The sequence below is a fragment of the Euprymna scolopes genome, chromosome 31 (assembly GCF_053919585.1).
Source record: "Euprymna scolopes isolate OS-2025 chromosome 31, ASM5391958v1, whole genome shotgun sequence".
NCBI lineage: Eukaryota > Metazoa > Mollusca > Cephalopoda > Sepiida > Sepiolidae > Euprymna > Euprymna scolopes.
This window is the reverse complement of record NC_136512.1, coordinates 65,274,306-65,290,022: the sequence shown is the minus strand read 5'-3', so window position 1 is coordinate 65,290,022 and position 15,717 is coordinate 65,274,306. Positions and strand designations below refer to the sequence as shown.

Below are 15,717 nucleotides of genomic sequence, written 5' to 3'. Positions count from 1 at the left end.
TCTAAGGACTTTTCAAAGTTTTTAAAGGCCTTCTCCAGACAAATAAATAAATAAATAAAAGTATTTATTGCGATTTTATTTTTGATATTTCAACACATATTTTTACTGAAAATAAAGACTACGATTTTCAAGGCCTTTTTCAAGACAGTTTCCATATTTTCATGGATTTTTCAAGGTAATAATAGAAATAAAGTTTTCCAAGGAAAAGAAGTCAAAATTCAAGAACTTTTCAAATCCGTGCGAACCCTGTTGTTGGAAAGAAAAAATCTAAAAAAATAAAGTAGAAAAGGGTCTTTTGAATTGCTCACCAAATTAAAATAAGATAATTTGGACGATTCCATCTCTATTCATTCAAATCCTACTTGTTTAGAGCAACTATATAAATTACTAGCGGGGGTACCCGGCGTTGCCCGAGTGTTTGTTTCCGGGACGAAGGGGGAGTTAAAAAATGTTATGGTAGGTAAGTAGGAAGGATCAAACCCGGAGTCATGAGTAAAAGTAGGAAAATAAAGTGTGAAAAAAAAAACCATCTACAACGTTAACAGTTCGGCCACCAAGAAAAGTCCATTCCAGTTGTTTAGGAAAAAAAAACAAAAAAAACGACTACGGTAGGTCGGCGCGAACGTGAAAATATAATGTAAATTGTCCAGCACGCTAACCACTACGCCACAGAGCACTGCAGCTTAGTTTAGTGATTTTAAATAACTTCACATGAAAGAACTACGAAGCCAAACCGGTGTTCTCTTCTCAACTGTTCCTTGTGAACGATCCCCAAACGGTGTTAAGTGGTGGCAGGGGGAGGAGGAATTTATTAGAGAGAAAATATTTTATCACTTCCATTGATCTTAACCGATTTTGGCCGTGACTTCTCAGCAGAAAAAGTATAGAAATCTAAGATTATCGAGGAATTTGAGAAATAATAAGCCTATAACACACCTCAGATATTGTTCTGCCATTTGTGCATATTATATTTGCATGAAATATCTTGATTTTTAATCCTATTAATGTCAAAATCAGACGGGAATAAATGAGTTCATTTTATTTATATAGAGATAACTTACCAATTGTTATAGATTTCAGTTTGTTCAAAATTGTTTGCAACCTGAAAATAAATTATAAAAAATAATGTTTTAAATAATAAAAAAAAAAAAAATATTTTTAGATTGATTAATATATATATATATATATATATATATATATAAGGAACATGTTTCTTAACAGTTGAGCACTGTGATAAGTCGGTCAATTAGCCTACGTGCGAGATCGTGACCTCCTGTCACTCGATCACTGTAGATCGACATTTAATAACATTTATGCCTTTATAAATGTTTAAATTAACTTGAATATTGTTGCGATTGACGGTGGCCCTGTGGTTATGTTTCTTGCAAATGCAGACAGAGATAGCTTTGTTGCAGGGTTTGAGTCCCAAGACTAGTGACAATTGTACCTTCCTCCACTGATGATTCCAGAAGGATGAAAAACTAGTGTGAGTAGGTATGTATGTATATATAACTGAGTAACTACTTTTTTTATTTTTTTATTTTTCTTCCTTTGAAGATTGTAATGCCGGGTATGGGGCAGCCAAACCAGCTGCCAACATTGCCCCGCTTTTTTATTGAAACCAACCGAGAGCTCTTTTTAGTATCCTCGCTGTTCCCTTAAGTGCAATTGTCTGAATCTCTTTTGCACTTGGTTCACCAGGAATATTAGTTAGGTAGGACTTCAGGTTCTTCTTCATAAGTCCTGTGGCACCTATGATAACTGGTATGATCGATATCCCCTTTAGGTTCCAGTTTCTTATGTCTGTGCGTGTGTTCACTATACAAAGAAAGCTTATAAAATCTACATAAAATCTAAAAATGTTAAATTTACTAAGGAAAACAATACAAGTATTTCCACATCTGTAAGTGCACCCCTAATGGGGCTATAAAAACATAACTCTCTTTAAAACTTCAAATATATCTCACTTTCATGAAATGTAAACATCTGTATAAAATTTTATGGGGAAGGCAATGAAAGTGTACCCTTCTAACGTAAAAGATATGTGGGGGACCTAACCTTCTTTAAAATTTCAAACATACAAGTTTGATGAAATTTATATCATGTGTATAAAATTCTGCAGGGATAACAATGGAAGTGTTCCTGAATCTCTATGCTATCCTTTATGTGCCAAATATCTTCATATAACACAGTTATTATTCTTCTTCGATGGTGTTGTTACATTTTTAACACGTGTTTGAAACAGTCACAAACAAACAAACAAAAAGGAAGAAATTTGATTTAGCATTTTTTTTTTCAGTTTTAACAAAAGACCTTTATTCTTGGTATTTCCAACAACGCATTGCATCTTGTTTTAAACAGTTTGTTTTCTTCATGTTGTCTGCCATGTCTTTTTAAGGCGCTCTCGTCACCCATGTGTCACTCGTTATTTTTCAGTCATGTCTCGAACATGTACTTTTTCGTCACTTCTTTGGCCATGTATTGCTTTTTTATCTCTGCCTTTTCTTTTCCTTCTCTTCTTCCCCTGTGACGTCATTTCGTGCAGTTGTCTTGGTCATTTGCGTATCTTAGCTGTCATATGCCTGCTGCTGACACCAGTGCTAGTGGCTCTGTTACATGTATGCATTCACATTTAGGTGACTCATTGAATTTTTAATAAATATATAAGATTTTATTGAAACTACCTGCTGATGCAATGCTCTACCTATATAAGAACCAGGTACGTCCAAGGATGAAGTATTGCTGTCACATATGGGTAGGAGCTGCTAGGAAGACCATATCTTGCTTTGACAGAGTTAAGAAATAGACTTCGTAGGCTAGTGGGGGATGCCTTTTTCTCTTCCCTGCAACCTCTTTCTCACAGAAGAGACGTTGCGAGCCTGTTTCTGTTTTATCGTTATTTTCATGGTGCTCGTCTGACCTCCAATCTATGGTCCCACCCCCCTCGCTAAACATTCACGAGAAACACTTGTTCGGCTGAAAACACTATCAATAATTTCCCCCACTCTTTATCTGTGCCTAAACCTAAACATAGATTCCATGAACAAAGCTTCTTTCTTAGAACTGCACACCTGTGGAACTATCTTCCGTTTACTTGCTTTCCAGCTGACTACAATATGGCCGTTTTCAAGTCCAATGTAAACAAGTTCTTGATGAGCCATTCCTCTTAAGTAATCCAATTTAACAAATTTACACTTCTAACGATTACTATATTGTCCTTTTGACCACTGTACACTCTTTAACCCTTATCCTCAAGTGGCCTCTGGGCCTTGATAAGTGGTGATTCCCTTGTTAAAAAAAAAAATCAGAGTTTCCTAACATTTCAGCTTCTTCCAACAATAAGAGAAGAGGGAGACTGGCAGCAAAAATGAGGAAAGTAATGCAGTGCTATGAGCACAGTAAAAAAAGTACTTAGTGGTGTCTTCTTAGGTTATAACTAGCAAACATACTTCCTAACTTTCGACGTGGCGCTACCGGAAGCGGTGACAAGGCAAATCAGTTCCTTCACTTTTAATGTTCTTCAGTATTTCTATTGTGAAGCGATTTTATTGAAATAAAATAAAAAGAAAAGGACATTATTGAAAATGTATACAATAAAAATGAACAAAATTATAAAAAGATGAAAATAACACAATTAGTCTTTATTTGCACTTTTAATAACAAATTTTTTTTTTAAAAATTAGTTTTTTATTCCATTTGGAATTTTATAATAAATATATGTTTATGAAATTATAAAGATTATTTTTGGAATTTTAAACATAAGTTTTTTTTAATCTGAATTTATGTTTATAAAAGTATAAAAATAAAATTGAAATCAAAATAATAAAAAAACGTATCCAACATATAATATTCCCAAAATGGTTTTTAAAATCTTTATAAACTGTTTTCAATAATTCTTTAAAAAAATAAAACTAATTTCAATAATTCTTAATTAAAATAAGATCGAAAAATCTTTTCAATGATAATTAAATAAAAAGAGCAATTGGAAAAATGTAAAAAAGGAGTACATGCACAGGTGAGATATAGGCATGAGAGAAAAAAAAAACGAAGGAACTGATTTGCCTTGTCACCACTTCCGGTAGCTCTACGCCGAAAGTTAGGAAGTACATTAGCTGACCATAACCGTTTATATAGAACTCAATGTCTGTGTGCGTTTCCTATACAAAGTATTCTTTCTAATAATTTCCCATCTGTGAAACAAGATTACTTCCCTGAGGACTACAACATGGTTCTCATGTAACATTACCATGGCAAGAAACTATAACCTTACATGGAAATTTCTTGTTGATCTACATTGTGAACAGAAACAGCTGTTTGCCTCTTTCGTTGACACGCAAGTTGTTGCTCAATGGAAAATGACATTTCTCAGAATGGTGACAGTAACAGTCGTAGATATGTTAATCCCCTTCCACTCCCTATGGCTGAAATTATGGAAACAACAAAAAGAACAACAATAACTTCATTATTTGCTCTGGAATTTGATCCACTTCTTAAATCCACATGGACTGCATCCTTCTGATCAACCTATGCGTATGTGATAGACTCGAAAGCCATGTGTGATCACTTTGAGGCTGAACTCCAAAAGCAGGAATTCTCTAGAATCTCTGTTACATATTTCCTCTTATGATGCAACTTCCTGTACATGCCAGCTTAGTTTGATCTCTAATAAAAATGTCATTTTTTGCTTTATGAAAATGTTTTGCGTGTACACTAGACAGGCCAGTCCAAAGTTGTTCAATTCAATCAGTATTGCCACAAAGGAATTCTCCCCAAGAAAAAAAAAGGTAAAAAAATATCCAAGTCCCAGTAACAATACTTTAGATAAGAATATCGGAGAGGCAACACCGTCGGCCCAACTTGACCAGAGAGGCAACACCGCCGGCCCAACTGTCTTGCAGTTCCCAGAGAAACCAACTGAATGCCTCAAATGTCCAGCTTCTAACTGCCCTCCTACTCATCCAGAAAACCTTCCTTCTCATCTCCTGGAATCTTTTCACCTCATGACCAATTCTGGCATTTTCTTGTGGTCACTATTCAACCACCCAAAAGTTGACTACTCGAGCTATCCATGGAAGGTAACAGCCAGTCTCCATTTAAGGTGGTTCATCAGCAGATAATCTTGGATATCACTTTTCTCAGTCAGGTTGGTCCCAGCAGGATATTCCTATTCAATGAGGTACTTATTTTTTCAAAGAAAATATCTCTTGGGTGGTCAGAATCCAGCCAAAGATATTTTCAGTTCTGTGCCCCCTACTCTCTTCTTTTGGCCAAGCGTCATCTGTCATTTGTATGCACCACCAAAGCACACGTCATAGCACAAGTTTACAGCTTAAATTAAATGTATACAGAATTTTCCACTTTTAAATTTATTTTTACACGGCCAGCATCTAATCCTGCTACGCTCATAAGTTATCAAATTTTGTTCACTCCATTATTTCCAATACTCTCATAATTTTCATCATCATTCAACTCTTAATCTATATATCTTACAACATGAATCACCCAAGTTTGAATTATTGAGTTATCCCCCCCCCCCATTTTTTAAATGGTTTTCAAAATGGCAGAAAAAAAGCGGACACTCTTCGGTTACTTATAAAATTTCATTTTCTTATTTAAGAATAAGTGGTAACCCATAGCGATATCCAAAAGTACTATGGCATCACATCAATAGAGGGAATGGACTCTCAGATTATTTGAGCATATTCTAAAGGTCAACAATGACACTGTTGTGAAATTTGTCTTTGCATTAGAAATCGCTGGAAAAATCAATGATGAAATGTATAATGTACAAAAATTCCTGCAAAACCAGCCTATCCCTTGAACGAAGCTTGTAATTGTGTTAAATGGAGATGAAAATTTATCATTGCACACCTCCATTGTAGCTTAAGCTAAGTGTATAAGAAAAAAAAAAAAAAACGTAAAGAAAAATGCTGCCAACATCTAAATCAATCCCTGAGCTCTAGTTTAGTCAAGATCAATAAAAATATAGGTTTTTTGTCCAAAATTCCTTTAATATAAAAAAAAGAAAAATCTGTATGATGTACTCATCCATGACAAAACGAAAATATCATAGTCCAAAAATCATGTAAATTGATCAAGTAGTTTTATTTGTATAAAGAAAATCATCTTTAAGCAATTAATAGGAATTTGTAGGCATTACAACAAATTTCCCCAGGTTTGAATTATTGTGTTATCTCCCTAAGTTTTTTTTTATAGATTTTTTTTCAAAATGATGGGCAAAACAGATACTCTTTGGTTAAAATTTAACTTTATTATTTAAGAAAAAACTACTTAGTCAATTTACATGATTTTTGGAATATGCTTTTGTTTCGTCACGAGTATGTACATCAAATGAATGAATGTATCTTGTACCTCTATAAGACCACCATTCACCCATGTATGGAGTATTGTCATCACATTTGGGTTGGTGCATCTGCTACTAGTCTCTCACTCCTAGACAAAGTTCAAAAGAGAGTCGCCAACCTGATAGGTCCTGAACTGTCATATAAGCTTCAGCCTCTGTCCCATTGACGAAATGTAGCATTCCTCTGCCTGTTCTACAAGTACTTTAACAGTGAATGCTCCAACGAACTACAAGCACTTGTACCCCCTCAACATAAATACTCCCGACAAGCAGCAAAATCCCACCCCTTCACAGTTGAGATCCCTAGATGTAAGAGAGCCTTCTACTCCAGTTGTTTCTTCCCCAGAACCACTAGACTTTGGAATTCCCTTCCGGGTTCCTGCTTCCCCAACTGTATTGACATGTAGAAGTTAAAGCGTAATGTGAACCGACATTTGTTACCTAACTCCCCACATAGTGTCCCTGTAGCTTATGTCCCCGATAGTAGCCCCCTACATCAAAGTGGCAATGTGCCTTGTTTAGGGTGAAAATGTAATACAAAACAAAAAGAAAAAAAAGATTTTTATTTTTGCTAGGGTGAATTCTAGATAATAAGCAAAACTTGCGTTACTCACCATGAGGTGAACTTCTCTGTGCTTCCACCCAAGAAAAGGTGGAGATCTTCGTTCATCTGCGCATGAGTTTTTTTATTGGCCACCATCACCATTATGTAATCAGGAAGCTCTTCATCTGAAGAAAAAAAATAAATAAATAAAAACATTAATCTCGGATTTTTATTCATTGTCCCATTTTACGGCATACTTTTGCTTGGTTGTCTTTTTGAAAAAGAGAGGTCTACTCTCGAAATTATCAAAGGCTAGCAGATGTATTTAGCAGTGCACGGTATTAAACCATAACGTTAAATTCCTTGAAAAAAAAATAAAATAAAAATAAATAAATAAAAATTGAAAAAAAAGACAAAAAAAAAGACCGAGACATGTGCATGTGAGTATAATGTTTTTTCTAAACATTTCACTTCCTGCAAGAAACAACAAAAATATTTGAGCTGAGATCGAAACCAAAACCTAAAGACAGTGATTCAAGTGCGATCACCATTAGACCAGCTTGCCATGTTCTTTAAAAAATGTTTTCAAACCTACTTATTCTTAATATAAAGAAGTTGTCATGTGAACGATTTGTGCATGCACAGTCATGAAACAGTTGACAAACAGATAGAAATCCAATGACCCTACCCCCAAGTCCCAATTTCTCAGTTTTTACCTCTTAGCAGCTCATTTTTTTCTGGATGAAAACTGATTAAGATGTTTTCCACGTGTTTGAATCCCCTATATACCAAATTTCAAGTCTGTAGGTAAAAAATTTGTTGAGTATATAGGTTGAGAGTTGTTGTCACACACATGCTCACTTTTATATATATATCAGAAGTCATCATCATATTGCATAAATCCAAAGATTCTATTGTTGGCATTGGTTTCCCCGATATTTTTCTAGTCAGAATTCTTTCTTTAGATACATTGAGTACTTACTGATATTTAACAGTAGTTCCATAAGAGGTTAATGTAGTTTGCTTGAAGCATTGTCTAGTTTGTATATGAAGGTAATTTCTAGAAGCAACACAATGCAGAGATGTAACAGATAAACACAAATTCAAGAATGGTGTAATGAGCTATGCAGATATGTATGTTTTTCTTTTTTTATAAATATATATTTTTATTTTACTTTTTTAAAACTATGCTTCACATACATGCATTTCGCTCTACAGCTCATCAGCATAAGTAAAATAATAAATAATATATATTTTTATTTGTTTACATCTAAGGAATATGGGCAATCTTTCTTGGGGGAAACTAATTCCTTGATCTCCTAGATGAGAGATGCTAATACCAAATATTTAATTATTGCTAAGAAGACGAAGAAGAAAAAAAAAATTACCATTTTTATATATAGTTTTAATATTGCATTGTGTTCTAATTGCATCAGTATGGTCAAATAGAAGTTCCATGTGGTATGATATTTCGGAAAAATTTCCCTTTCTCAGATGGTTTGACTTTAGTTCAAACGTGCATATCGGGGCTATTGTAAACATAAGCAGTTTCGCAGTAATTGCATATTTACACGTGCAAGATCTTTTTAAAAATAAATAGATCTAATTTAAATGCAGCCATTGCTTGTCAGTTTTGTTTATAGGTTATGTCACTTCAACATTTCAGTATCCTACATTACTATCAGCTTTCTTAAGCAGGCACATATTTGTTTATCAGCAATGCTTTAAGCAAACTACCTCTCTCTTTTAAACATTAATATATAAAATGATATTTTAGAAAAGCCTTATAAATGCATATTTCGAAAAGTTGAAGTGAGGAATGATCTTTTATGTTCTCCATAGACCCTTTCTCACGAAACAGATATTGCTAGTCTCTTTCTACTCTTACATTATTTAAATGAATGGAGCTCAATCGAGCACCTTTCTCTGGTTCCTTCTTCACAGCAAGAACTTGTTTTTCTACCATAATGGAAAAAGACTTTCCGTTCTTCCTTCATGTGCTGAGTGTTGGGCGAAACTTCCACAGACAGTTTATTTACAAAAGGCTTCATGCCTGTGGAACACATTACCACGAGACTGCTTCCTGGTAGATTACAACTAGTTGTTTCCAAATCTAATGTCAACAAATAGAAACTGCTCCATAGGTCATCAAATTTAGTTCAAACGGCTAACAATTATTCCATTTCATTACCCCTTATCCCTAAATGGCTGGCTCTTGGTCTAACTGACAACCCAATAGTAAGAAAAAACAAAACAAAAAAAAAACTGATAACAAAAATGACACAGATGTTAAAGGATTATTATTTTATGATGATATATCGAGAAAACTCTTTAATTGAACCTTCAGGAGATTATCACTTTTACAGTTGATTTCTCCAAGTACTTTAATTACTGTGAACTTGTGGCACAGTGGTTAGAGTACTTGGAAAAATCAATTGTAAAAGGGATATTCCCCTGAATGTTCAATTCTCAGTGTGGGTGACTGAAAAATACAATTGCGAATTACTTAGGACCTGGCTGACAGAATGAGAGCATGCTACTCCTGTAGAGTAAATAAAGGATTCTGCTCGAGATTCTGTCCAAATTCCCGAATTCGACAGAAACGTTCTGGAGTTTGACAAGATACACTTGTAGAAGGTTGTAGATTACATCGACCGAACTGAGAAAATAACACTCAAGATGAGAACAATAATTTGAAGAATCCAAATAATTTGAATATTCAATAATTAAAATAATATTTTTTCCATTTTAGCAATAAAATTACTTGAATTGAAGGATATAAAATTTGCAACAATCTGGACTGCATAAATAGGGTTTCTATAAAAAATGGGTGCTTCTATATCATCAGAACAAAATTCGAAAATCAAAATACTGAATTTCAAATAAAACAAATGATACCCACATAATGTTCATGCTGCAAATAGTAACATATCCAAAAATTATGAAAAAAAAAAAGAAAATTGTGAAATCGCTATATTTCGCTTACAGAGACCAGTTGTGACAGGTGAGATAATTAAGTTCTGTTGCTTACGTCATGTGACACAACATAATTCAAAATGTTAAACGAATTTGCCCCCCCAGATAAACTTTATCGAAAACTGCTTTTCATTAATAATTATTTTTTTACCTTATCATTTTCTGTAATTTTTGGATATGTTACAATTTGCAACATGACAATTACCTAAGCACCATTTGTCCTGTTTTGGAAAGATCAACACCTGCCAAGAGACTAAACCCAGTGCTGAACAACACTTGCTGTCATTTAATCACTGATTCCTTGAAACCTACCAACCATAGTCACCTGCAAATAGCCTGCAGTTGTGAGACCGGAGTAAATGTCACAAAGTCTACCAGTGATAAATGCCATCTCCCTCACAGATGAGAATACCAAGCTCAATGGTAAACTTCCTATCACAGCCCATAACATCCTAGAAAGAAACCAAACTACATCTGTAGACTAGAAGGTTATAGAATGATTTCTACTTCTCTCCGATTGGTATAAGGGTCAACCCTTCCAAAATCCTTCCTCCTGAATCAAAAGCACTGAGCCCACAGTTTGGTTTCTTTCTAGGATGTTATGGGCTGGACATAACTGAGGAAGCTTATTATTTGACCTTTTTCACTTGTCAACCTCAATTACATAAACGACCTGGCCTGCTGATGTGCGCTGACATTTTGAGACTTCTTATCATTATGCTACAATCATAGCATAATGATGAGCCCACATTTAAAAGCCTTTTATCCATATTTCTTTGTCCTCAAGGGAGGGGACAAGTAAAATCAGTGTTGTTATGCGTCTCAAAATGTCAGCGCACATCAGCAGGCCAGGTCGTTTATGTAATTGAGGTTGACAAGTGAAAAAGGTCAGATCAATGAGGCTGACATTGGCTTCACTAAAGGGGCTAATATTCAGAAAAATCTGTTCAAATTTAATATTTCAGTCTCTTTGTTTTTAATGTGTAGCCTTTCTCCTCCTCTTTTTTCTCCATAAGGGAAGATTTGTAATTCGGAATTTAGACATTGCTTTGGACGATTGCAAAAAGTTGAAATCAAGACTCCGAAGACAAACAGGTTGTGTACACCAACTGAAGTTTTTAAAAATGCTATTTCTTAACTGTTCAAATAAAAATATATTTTTATAAAAACATGCATTGTAAACTTATTGGTCCCCCGACAAAAGGAGGATGGACCTGTAAATTCACCCTTGTCTGTTCGTCCGTCCGCACTTTTATCAATAAGTACACCGTGGAATTTTTGGAAATTTTGCACAAACATTAAACATGATATGAGTAAAAAAGTAACAGGATGGATTTTCCAGGAAAATCCTGGTTGCTCTCCCACTCAGGAGTGCCTTTTGGGTTAAAATGGTTAAAATTGATACTTTTTTGCTTATTAAAAAAATTAATGCCTTGGAGTTTTATAAAACTTTCTGAAAAATTGTAACCAACTGATTTCTATATAATTTTGTTTGCCTATACTTTGCAATAACTTTTGGGTATGCGCCCCAGGGGTTCTTTTAGAGCTAATAAAAACACTCCATTTCTGGGACTATTTTACCACATTTGTCCAAAATTTTCTGTGTATGTCTATTTAGCAGTTTTGTATGGTGCTGAACTCAAATTTAAATATGTTAAGGCCTTGGGGACTTTTGGGGCTAAATTGGGGGCGGGGGGAGGGGCAAATGGACTTAGTTATTTCTTCTTTTGCATGGTGCAGAACTGAAATTTACATATGTTAAGGCCTAAAACTGCACCATTTGTTCATTTTCACCAGGATTTGACATCCCCTGGGGACTTTTGGGGTTAAATGGAGGGGGGGGAGGCAAACGCTGAACTTAGTCATCTCTTTTATGCCTCGTTCACTATGCACTCACGGAGGACCATGCATGCTTCACTTATTTCATACAGCGTTCACTTCCAGCAGCAAAATTCTCAAAGGAGAATTAATAACACAGAGAACTCGACACAAAGTCCGTCAAGCAGACAGAACAGAAGTCATATCACTCTCCTGCTCTAAAAGAGATGTACTTATTCTTATTCTTTTATGGTGTTTAACACTTGGGGATCTAGTTACTGCGCCAGGTCATAATGGTCATTCCAGAAACATTCTTACAGAGCGGACAAATCAAATTACGCTCCCTGGCAAATGATATTGTCATATGATACAGCAATATGTAAAACTGCATTATAAACACATATTTTTAAAAAACACATAACGACAAATTGTTTTTTATGAAAATCACTCCAGACAAGGTATGAAGCCATTTCATGTTAGAAGCTAAAAAAAAAAAAAAAAAAAAAAAACAGCCAACATTAAGTGTGAGATGGATAGATTTCGACCCCAAAAACAGCAATTCTTCCCTCTTTATCAGAAGTATTGCTCATGAAATATGAGCACTATAGGGGAAAAATAAGGAGAGCTTAAATACGAATCAAAATAAGAAAAAAGGTTTTTAATATATCTTACCTTCATAAGCCCCAAGTTCAACAAGTTTGGCTTTAATTGCAGACTGGAAAAAAAAAAAAAATGTTAATGGAATTATAAAACACACCAAATTCTTACCCTTAAAAACAAAATTTATTTACTTCATAATTTAAAATGTAATTACACTAACATTTATACATTAGCATAATGTAAACATTTTTTTTTTCTTTTTACATAGGCATCATCACTTATCAAGGCCAAGAGGCCATTTGAGGATAAGGGTTAAAGAGTGTACAGTAGAAATTGGACAATATAGTAATCGTTAATACTGGAAATTCGGTAAATTTGTTAACTTATATGGAACAATTCATCAAAAACTTGTTTACGTTAGACTTGCAGACAACCATATTGTAGTCAGCTGGAAAGCAGGAAAACGGAAGATAATTCCACAGGCGTGCAGTTCTAAGAAAGAAGCTTTGTTCATGGAATCTACATTTAGGTTTAGGCACAGATAAAGAGTGGGGGAAATTAGCGATAGTTTTCTGCTAAACGGGTGTTTCTTGTGAAAATCTGGCGAGGGGGGGACCATAGATTGGAGCTCAGCCGAGCACTTGATATGAAAATAACAATAAAGCAGAGACAAACTCGCAACATCTCTTCTATGAGAAAGTGGTTGCAGGGAAGAGAAAAGGACATCCCCTACGTGGCTATGAAGTCTATTTCGAAAAACATGCCTTCTGATTCAGAATCAGAGAAAAATGATAACATTGCGTTGATGTATATGAAACTGCCACTAAATGCTAACAGGTGATAAACTTTCTTGATGACTTTGAGAAACTACTGATCCTTGTTAACCTAAAGTGCAACAGATTATCGTTTCTGTGTACAATTACTGGGTTTGGGGATTGAAGATGGACAACCAGAAAACACTGGAATATGCAAAGAGAAAAACCCGCATCATGATGGTTTGCATTAGATTAAAATATTTGGAATCTTAGCTGCAGCTGACTTCATCTCGAGATCTGATTTGGTTTGGTTGTTTTGTTTTATGACATATCAACCCTTTTCGGGTTATTTAATGCCAAATCCAGTAAGTTGAGAAAAAAGTTTTTACACATCAAGTTTTTTATATTATATCTCCAAATATTTATTCACAGAGTTTGGTTTGGCTGTTTTGTTTTACTGCATATCAAACCTAACAATTTCGGAAAAGGTTATTCTGTAGAAAAAAATTGTTTCTGATTTTGTAGAATATGATTGAGTTTTGCAAAGAAAACCAAAAACAATGTTTGGCGTGTTTTAGGTCAGAAAGCCAATATTTTCAGATAGCATGATCTGATTGTGAATTGCAGTTAAGATGCAGGACCAATGACTAGCTGAAAGAATAATTAAAAGTGTTCCGGGCTTGAACAACAAATTTAGTTAGGCGCCTCTTAGTTATAATAGCAAGATTCAAAATATTCAATTTGAAGTAAAACCAATTGTATCTATCGGCATTGTCATATTGCAGTAATGGACATATCCAAAAATTATGAAAAACGATAAGACAAAATTAATTATTAATGAAAACAGTTTTAAAAACAATTAGTGACAATTGAGTTTTGCTTAAAAAAAAAAAGAAAAAGAAACACGGGGAGTTTGAATTGTAACAAGGGAGTATAAATATTTTCTGAAAACTTTGAAAATCCTAGGTTAATTTAGCAGAACTCAATTTTTCACTAATTGCCTTGTTTCATGAATTATTAATTTTCTACTTATAGTTTTTTTAAATTTTGGATATGTTCATTACTGTGACTTAATAATTACAAGGGTCTATGGATAAATTTATCTTTAGTTGATCTTTGGCTTGTGAACAAAAATATTTAGTTGTCAAATAAAAAATGTTATTAGCCAAACCCATATGATTTTTGGCATACGAAAACTTCATTCCATGATGAGTACATACATTGTAAAGATTTTTGTATTTTTTAATTAAGTGTAATTCTAAATATGCACCAAATTTTGTTAAGACTTGAAGGTATAAACATTCAAATTTCTTCAGATGTTTTTTTAAAATGCCTTCACTAAAACAAGCTTATATTGTTCTATTCAAACTTGTTTAAACTGGTTTAGATAATTTGACATTGTTCGTTTTATCAAACAATAAATAATTCAAAAAGATTGAAAAAATATTTTTCACTCAGTAATTAGCTTTGGAATTTTGTCAGTATAAAAAAACAAAACAAAAACAATCGTCAAAAGATAAGCGTTTTATTTCTAGTAGCTACTCGAAAAATCACTCGCAAATGCAACTGTTTCATTCACAACGTAAATCCCTAAATTAAGTAGATACCATTGGTTTTACTTGCAATTGAATATTTCAACTTTTGAATTCCGCTATTATAACGAAGAAGCACCTTTTGTTAAAATTGAAAAATTTTTTTTAAAAGTGCAGTAAGATCCATGCAAGGCAATGCAGACCTTAGTGACAAAGATGGGCGTTGGAGTGGCGACTAGGAGAAAAGCACTGAACAAGAACCTATGCTATTCATAATACAGGAGTCGCCAGGGCAAACTACTCAGTGTCAAGACCCAGAAGAACCATCTAATGAAAGTCAAGAAACATTTCAATAAAATCAAATGCCCAATTGAGGTGGTAATTTTTTTTTATGGCATATCAACACTTTTTGGATTATTTAATACACAGTCCGCTTATTTTGGTAAAAGTTTTTAAGCTTCAAGTTTTTTATAGCTTCAAATATTTGTTCATGGTGTTTGGGTTGTTTGTTTTGTAGAGGAAATTGTTTTTTTGTTTTTGGTTTTACAGAACATGATTGAGTTTTGCAAAGAGAAATTAAAAAAATAATAACTTCAATATTTAGTGCATTTCAGGTCAGAAAGCCAATATCTTCAGACAGCCTGATTTGATAATACTACTTGAGCTGGGGATGCTCTGGTTCTTCACAGATGAGAACTTCTGCCAGAACCAATTGCACAACATGCAGAACAGATGCCTAGCCTACAATTCACATGAAATCTTGTGTATCAAGAAGACCAGCTTCTCTCAAAACTTGATAGATGGTGATGTGTTTTCAGCAAAGACCGTATCATGCTGCTTGGGGTTATATACAAATAAGTCCTCCATTCATTCATCTACATGTTATCTCCGGTGGGTGTCTCAAGTGGTCGACCTCTGGGTGTCAGAATAGTGATCACTAACAAAAGGTCAGAATCAATCAGATGTGAAAATCTTCCAGGAGATGGAAAAGGAAGGTAATCATAATCAGCCTTTTTGGAGGAAGATCAAGAGTGGGAGTTGGAGTTGAACGTTTGAGGCAGAGCAGTTGGATTTTCCTGAGAATTACCAGGCAGTTGGGCTGGTACATGCCTCTAATCAGGTTGGGTT

The 15,717-nt window shown here is 34.3% G+C and overlaps 1 protein-coding gene across 1 annotated transcript in view; it reads right to left on the bottom strand.

The window, feature by feature from the left end:
* Window positions 1-15,717, bottom strand: part of LOC145255766 (zinc finger CCCH domain-containing protein 14-like) — an 89,463-nt gene that overhangs the window by 64,704 nt on the left and 9,042 nt on the right. Inside the window, exons 2-4 of the mRNA XM_080114428.1 lie at window positions 12,375-12,417; window positions 6,979-7,093; window positions 1,062-1,102 (exon numbers count right to left, since the gene is read on the bottom strand). Coding sequence (XP_079970554.1) covers window positions 1,062-1,102; window positions 6,979-7,093; window positions 12,375-12,417 — 199 coding nt within the window. The remainder of the gene's footprint in view (window positions 1-1,061; window positions 1,103-6,978; window positions 7,094-12,374; window positions 12,418-15,717) is intronic.